The sequence below is a fragment of the Rhipicephalus microplus genome, chromosome 5, assembly GCF_043290135.1.
Source record: "Rhipicephalus microplus isolate Deutch F79 chromosome 5, USDA_Rmic, whole genome shotgun sequence".
In the NCBI taxonomy this organism is placed as follows: Eukaryota; Metazoa; Arthropoda; class Arachnida; order Ixodida; family Ixodidae; genus Rhipicephalus; species Rhipicephalus microplus.
Window position 1 is genome coordinate 5,684,151 of NC_134704.1, and position 7,326 is coordinate 5,691,476.

General features: G+C 52.2%; 1 protein-coding gene across 1 annotated transcript in view; it reads left to right on the forward strand.

Annotated features, from left to right (window-relative positions):
• Positions 1–2,267, forward strand: part of LOC119175093 (quinone reductase) — a 39,525-nt gene extending 37,258 nt beyond the window's left edge. The window contains exon 4 of the mRNA XM_037426317.2: positions 1,610–2,267. Within this exon, the coding sequence (XP_037282214.2) occupies positions 1,610–1,845 (236 nt within the window). The 3' untranslated portion in view covers positions 1,846–2,267. The remainder of the gene's footprint in view (positions 1–1,609) is intronic.
• Positions 2,268–7,326: the final 5,059 nt, after the last annotated feature.

Below are 7,326 nucleotides of genomic sequence, written 5' to 3' on the forward strand. Positions count from 1 at the left end.
TGCACGCGCACCGTCACGCTCCTCTGACTCGATTTCACAATAAAACCACAGGCGTGTTGGGGCATAGACAGACGCTCCTGGCATCGCAGCAGACGAAACGTTAAGTGTTTCTCACTTCATACTCTGCTGTTATTTACATAAATAGATTATGCGTGCTCTAGAGCGAAAAACAAGCGTGTTTGTTGTCATGTGCAGTAAAAATATTTCAGTACATCTTGATGCCAAATCTGGAACGCAATGACAGAGCGATGCGTACCTTGGTGGTTAAATTTGTCCATGTTTCACTTCTACACAATGGTCACAAAAACTTTCTGCAATAACTTTTGCGTACAAAAAATGAAGCACGTTGAAATTTATTATACCTTTATATTGTTTTGTTTTACGCTCGGAAAATAAGCGTCACGAATCTGAAGAGCGTGGTCCATCCAAAGCAGATCCGAAGCCTGTACTTCCCATCATTTCCATGCACGTACAAACGCCGCTGATGGAGCACGCGTAGACACTAGCGCCAGATTCCACTCTAGGTATTATTGTATGAAACTCTATGGTCGAGAGTGAGGCGCGAGCGGACGAGAATGCAGAGCACCGGGAAGAGAGAGAGCGAACGGTGAGAGGGAGGCCAAGTACTGCACCTGCCATTGTACCTGACGGCCACAATCTCAGCGTCTTATCAACACAGACGCTGGCAGCACAAACGCTACAAACGCGCTTCAAACGCACTGCATTGAGGCGATGGCAAGTCAGGTTCAAGTCAAGGAGGCTCCGGCAGCTAGGGGTGAGGATAAGCGCGCGCGTTCGCAGCTGTTGCTATGGGACAGGTCTGTGGACGGATCCCGACGACGCCTAACATATTCCGACTAAGAAATACAGTCTCACTTAAAACATTCCTAAATAGGTTTGGAATCAAATTAGATTGTATTTCTTACTTTCAAATGTTTCCTTGGGAGCCTCCTCTTTAACTTGTCATCTGTTTTACTGTTGAAAAATGCCAATCCTCCAGAGTGGTTGTGAGCCATACATACAGGCCATCAACATATCCTTATCATGGAATGTCTTTTTACTCGGCCAATTCTGGTACAATGTCCAGAAATATACTGGTAATAATACTAGGCGCTATAATTCTGGGTGTGTGCCACGTGCGGAGGTCAAGAAGAGGAATAGGAACGCCTTTTTACGAAAGTTTATTATTTACGGCATAGTGGATACCCTGCAAGTGTACTTGTAGCAGTTACACGAAGTGTTTAAAAAGGGCTCTAGAGAGGCCGCTCTTCCAGCTTTCGCTGCGATTGTAGGCCTGGAGATTTTTATGTTGGGCTTTCTTATCCGAGCGCACGACAGTTGTATTTGAAGGAATATGAGTGACGCAATTTCCGAGTGCCATCAAACGTCAGAACATCAGATTATCATGATTTGATAGTTTAAAGCCAAAAGGTGCGCACGCTACTGCACTCATAAGGCCACGTAGTGGGTGAGTAACAAGTTTGAAAAGACTTTATACACTAAGTGTTTGAAGTACGCACTAGCCGTTCAACTCTAAAAGGCGAGGCTTAAGGGTGCTCCAAATTTTAATTCAAAGGAATATGAGTGACGCCATATGTTTCTCGCGCAGGCAACGGAGCCGGCCTGGCTGCCGCGATGCAACTGCGCAGCTTCCTGGGCGAGCTGGGCATGGTGACGGTGCCGTTCATCAGCCTCAACGCCAAGGTTGAGACGCTGGTCGCCGAGGATGGCTCGGCCTCAGACGACGGTTTCTCGCAGCGCGTCGCGAAGCTACTGGCCGAGCTGGAGTGGTACGGGGTGGCACTCAGGAACCAAGCGGCGGCCTGCGGTCTTCCGGGCGAATAGACATTTGAGATGGAATCGAATAGAGCCGTTACTACCAAAAATACGCAGTCTCTGATCTGCCTTAGGAAAGTGCAAGCAAATTATCCGCATGCACCGTGCTCTTCAAAGAGTTTGAAGCATCGCTGTGTAGACGGGTGTACGTTTCTCCCACCAGTTTGCCTGGTGTCAAAAAATATTGTCAGTGAATATAACAAAATTTATTAAAGCATTTGTTCGTTTTGAGTTCATAGAGCTTAGGACATGTCAAAATATTTGTGAACTGTTAGAAAAAATATTCGCAGTGGTAAAATTCTTTGATTCGATACTTTTTCGTATATTCGCGCACCCCTGCTTGAAAGAGAATTTTGCACCGTCTGCCGACACTTCGGGCTTGAGATGCTGTGAGTAACTCCAATGTATCGAAAATAAAAGTGCTTACTCAATGAGCGAGAACTGTCTTCGTAGCAAACATACTGAAATTTAGGAGCAAATCTAACGTCACATTCCCCCACGAACGAACGGGCGTTAGCGCTTGTGCTTCCTTCTGTGCTTCCTCCGGTGCTTGCTAGAGCGCGAGTGGCGCTTGTCGCGCTTTCGGTGCTTTTTGTTTCTTCTCTTCTTGTGTTTTTTCTTGGAGCGCCTGGATCTCTTCGAGTGTCTCTTCCTTTTCCTCTTCTTTTTTCTCTTAGAGCTGCTCCTAGATCTCTTTTTTTTCTTCTTCTTTCTCGAACTCCCTTTGGACTTTGCCGACTTTTTACTGCCTGCGGAGGTGGATGCAGTGCCCGAGGTGGATGCTGCCTCTCCGGACGCGCCACTTGGCGAGGCTGATCCCGACGACGAAGGCGTCGCCGTGGTGGTGCCCGCCCCGGACGTGGTTCCGCTTGCTGACGTTGACAGCAGATAGGAGCTTGAGCGCGTCCCCGACGAACGGCCCAGCATGGATGGCACTGACGGCAGCTGCGACAGCGCCGTGTAGATGGTCGTCTTCGAAGGCGGCGACGGCAGCTTCTTGCTGGATGACTGGCGCCAGTTGCCTATTTCACGTGCCAACTGTGTCTCGACGCCAATCAGCCGGCGGATTTTATCCTCGGCATTGGCCAGGCCTTGAAAGTAGTGGTCGTCCGTGGCGGCCACGTCGGTCTGCCTGTACAGAGCCAACTCGTTGGCCAGTTGGGCCTCGAGGTCAATCAGTTCCCACAGTTTACTCTCAGCCGCGAATATGTTTCTCGTGTAGTCCTCTCCCTTGAGGCCGCTCTGCTGAATGGCCCTGCGAGCTTCGATCACCTCTCTGGAGGCCCGTATCACGTTCTGGATCAGGTTGCGTATGCGGTTCCCCATTTGCAGAACGCGCGTGTCTCGCACTTCAGCGCGCATTCGTTCTTCGTAGCCCTCCGTGAGATTGCACAAGCTCCGACACAGCCAGCCCCACAGCGATGGCAGCTCATCGTGGTCGGCCCTGCTGCTGCCGCGACGCCTTCTTGACCGGAAGCTGGTGTCGTCGTCCAGCTCTTCATCCTGCCATTGGCCTTGAAGGTCTCTCGACCTATTTCGGCTCCCATAGCGCCGTCGGCGACGCATTCGCGGAGCCGTTCTCGACATGTAGCCGCCTGTATCCTCATCGTCGTCGTCCTCGCTATCGGACCATGACCTGGAGCGGCGCCTGCTTCGCGCTTTTGCGCTAAGTGTGTTGTACATGTCGTCAATGGACCTTGCGAGACGTTCCATGCTGTCGTGCAGAGCTAGCTTGCCCCTGTGCTCCGAAGATGTCGAGCGGGATAGACGAGTAATGACCGGCGTTGGACTGGCCACTGGTTGAAGAGGACTGGTCGCTGCTTGAACAGGATTGGTCATCACTGCTACAGGGCTAGCAGGAAGTGGCGAGGCGGCGTTGTCGGCTGCCGTATTCACGACAATTGTGGTTTTCGATATGACCGGAGGGCATGAAGGTGGAAACTGTGCAGCCTCGTCTTCCACAGGAACAGCAGAAATGCCGATTTCGTGTTGTGGCCTGGGACGTGCGTAGTTGAGACCTTGTTCGAGCATAGCGAGCGGCACTACGGGCACGTAATTTGGTTTGAGCAGCTGGTATCCAGGCGGTGGCGGTGGAGGAGACCTCTCGTGGACAGGTTCCTCGCACGTGTACAGCTTGTACTCCTCCTTCACAACTGTCTGGTCATCCGACGTAACGGCGGCGTTCATATACCTGAGCGCCTCTGGCGGGTCCATCAGGGTCGACTTATCGGCGTACGTTTTCGTTTCTTTCCTTTCCCATATCACCTCAGGCTTGATGTCTAATGGTGCGCAAGGGCAGTTGACTTGTGGATGAGAGTACGTACACTGTGCATTTGGAAACACAGACTGTGACACGGACCCAGCGGGCGCTGATGCGATGCACCCATAGGCCATACACTGCTGGTATGCCGGACAACCATGAGCCGGAAAAGTTGTGGTATTTGTTAAAGAAGGCGACGTCACAACGCCATTGAATTCCTGCTCGAGCACTAGAGTTGACGTGTTCTCACCGTCCTTCTTTTTTTTATGTTCCTTGCCAATGTTGAGATCAGAAATCTTGCCACCGGGGCCCACAAATTCTAATATAATCTTTCGGTCTTTTTTGGACTTTTGCCCATCACGCTTATGCACATGTTCGACGGTACGCATTTCTCCGTCACCAGCAGGCACACCCCCTTGTCCGAGGATTTCATCAATAAGCCTCATCTTGAGGTTGTTTAGCTTGCGCAGGTTCGTTTTAATCTCCTCCGCCATGCTTGAACGGGAACCAACGGGCTGGCTCTGGAGCGCTCTTCGAGTTGTCTCTAGCTGAGAAAGCAGACGCACCTTGTTGTCCAAGTCCATCGCAACAGCACCGAATGCACCACCCGGAGTCTGGCTGCCGGCCACGTCGGTTGTGAAGGGCCCCCCGTAAAAGGCAGCTGGCATCATTGGTGGCATGGGCGACATGGGGCGCGCCATCGGTGACAAGGGCATCATGGGCGCCATCATGGGAGGCATCTGAGCCGCGGCTGCTAGTAGGTGCTGCTGTTGCGCTATGACGTCTTGGGGCGACACCCCGTACGCGACCTGCGCCACGTTGTCGGTGGCGGCCTTCTCAATATCGGCGAGCTGCAAGAGCTGCTGCTTGGCCAGCATCTGCGACGTCATGTTCGGGTCGGTCATGCTGACGCTCACCGTGGGTAACATCCACTTCTCCATCTCCTCTCGTTTCTTCTTCTCCTCCTCCTTTTTCTTTTCCTCGGCCTTTTTGGCCTGCTCCTTCTTGTCGAGCTCGTCGCGCATCTTGACCATATCGTCGAGGCTGTCGGCGGGACCCAAGACCTGGGCCAGGTGGTACTCGTCGTCCCCCACCTTCTTGAAGCGTCTCAGACCCTCGACACGTTTGTCGTGGGTCCTCGCGTTGGCAAGCTGGTCGAAGTAGTGTATCTTCAGGTCGATAAACTCCTTCAGCTTGTCCTTCGAGAGGTTCTTGGTGGCAAGCGCCACCTCGTCCTCGCTGAGCCGCTTGAACGTCTCGAGTCCGAGCCTGCGTTCGTCCTCCTTGTTGGTGTCCATCATGCGATCCCATACCATCACCTTGCGGTCCATGATGTCCCGAAGCTTCCGGCGCTGGATGTCCTTCTCTGTGGGCGGCGCCAGTACGGCCAGCGGCACCGGGGGTGCAGCACCTCTGCCGGGCGAAGCGGCCCCTCCACGGCCAGGCAAGGCACGGCCGGGGCTGGCGCGGCCGGGGCTGGCGCGGCCGGGGCTGGCGCGGCCGAGGCTAGCCCTGCCCCGGCCCCGAGGCAGCGCCGGCGCCGAGCGGCCGGCCCCCTTCCTCGACATGGCCGCCGCTCAGGCTGGGCTGCGCGCTCACTCAGCCGAGAGCCCGAGGGGGAGCGCCCCCATGTGGTGTTGATGATGACGTTCCTGGGATGATTGGCATCGACCCACTGAGGGGGCGGATTGGTCAAGAGTCGGGCGGACGGTCTGAGTGCAGTTTGCAGCGGTGCGCTACAGAGCCGCACGGAAATAGTACCTGTAATTCTTTTGCAGCTCGCGACCACACGCTACTACCATGGCCGAGCGATCAGCAGATCAAGCGGCCGTGACTACGTGATGTCACTGCATCAAAGAACACCACATGGTCGAAAATATCCCACCTCTCCACTTCGGTGTAGCTCATAATCATATCGCGGGGTCGGGACGTAAATCCCCAGATATTAATAAATGCCAAGCATTTCTTGGCGAACTTCGGCGACTCTGAGCGTATTTATCTAGCCACCTACGAATTTTAGCTTTCTCGACCATTTTTATAATGGTATCAATACCAAAATTGGTATGTTTTAGCTCTCCCGGCCATTTTGATAATGGTATCAACACCAAAATTCGTATGACACAACGTGACTGCTTCACAAGCATAAGTGACTAGTCATAGCGTGAAAATCATGACATGTATGTTATGATTTATATTTCATGGTTTTGCTGCTCTTGCGTTGGTTTCGTTCACATGACATGTTGCAAAACTGGTAAGATATGTCATGTACGCATGGCGACCATAAGTGACAGGCCTTAACGAAGACATAATGACATGCGTGTCATGTAAAACATGACTACATGCTGCGCTTATAGCGCGCTCCCAGCCGCTTTGCTGATTGATTGATGTGTGAGGTTTAACGTCCCAAAACCACCATACAAATATGAGAGACGTCGTAGTGGAAGGCCCCGGAAACTTGGACCACCTGGGCTCCTTGAACATGCAACCAAATATGAGCACACGGGTCTACAGCGTTCTCGCGCCCATCGAAAATGCAGCAGCCGCAGCCGGGATTCGATTCCAGGACCTGCGGGTGAGCGGTCGAGTACCTTAGCCACTTGACCACCACGGCGGAGCTCGCGTGGCCGTTTGGCTAGCTCCACATATACCAAATTTGGTATCACATGGCGTAAATAGACGAAGAGGTTAAAGACGCGTACAAACATGATAATCATGAAATTTAAATTATGTACGCTGTAATTTACGTCCACCTTGTAACGTCAAGCTGGTTAGTGACATCAAACTTCCTCCTTCGTGCTTCGCATATCATCGATTCCCACTGTGCGAGGGATCTGCCAATTGTTATCGATGGCGGTCCACATCGGGGGAGCAGTTGACTGGGTGCTCGACTCCAGGGGTTTGATCCCGGCCGCCGCATTTCAATGGAGGAGAAATCGCAGAGGCCCGTGCGATGTCAGCGCACGTTAAAAAACACCAGGTGGTCGAAACCCTCCACATTATTTTATTATCAAGAGCGAAGAGTTGTTTCTATATAATTCATTCCCTGCGATTTACACGGCTACTTCAAGCCAAAATCGAAATTCACCCCTGAATATGAGCCATAGGTTTCAAGGTAATTTGCTGACATGGACACGCTGGTTAAAACATCGTTGAAGCAGGCCCTACAATAATGCTGTCGGTAAGCTACGTTTTTCTTTAACGGGTATTTTTGCTGGAAGGACACATAAAAT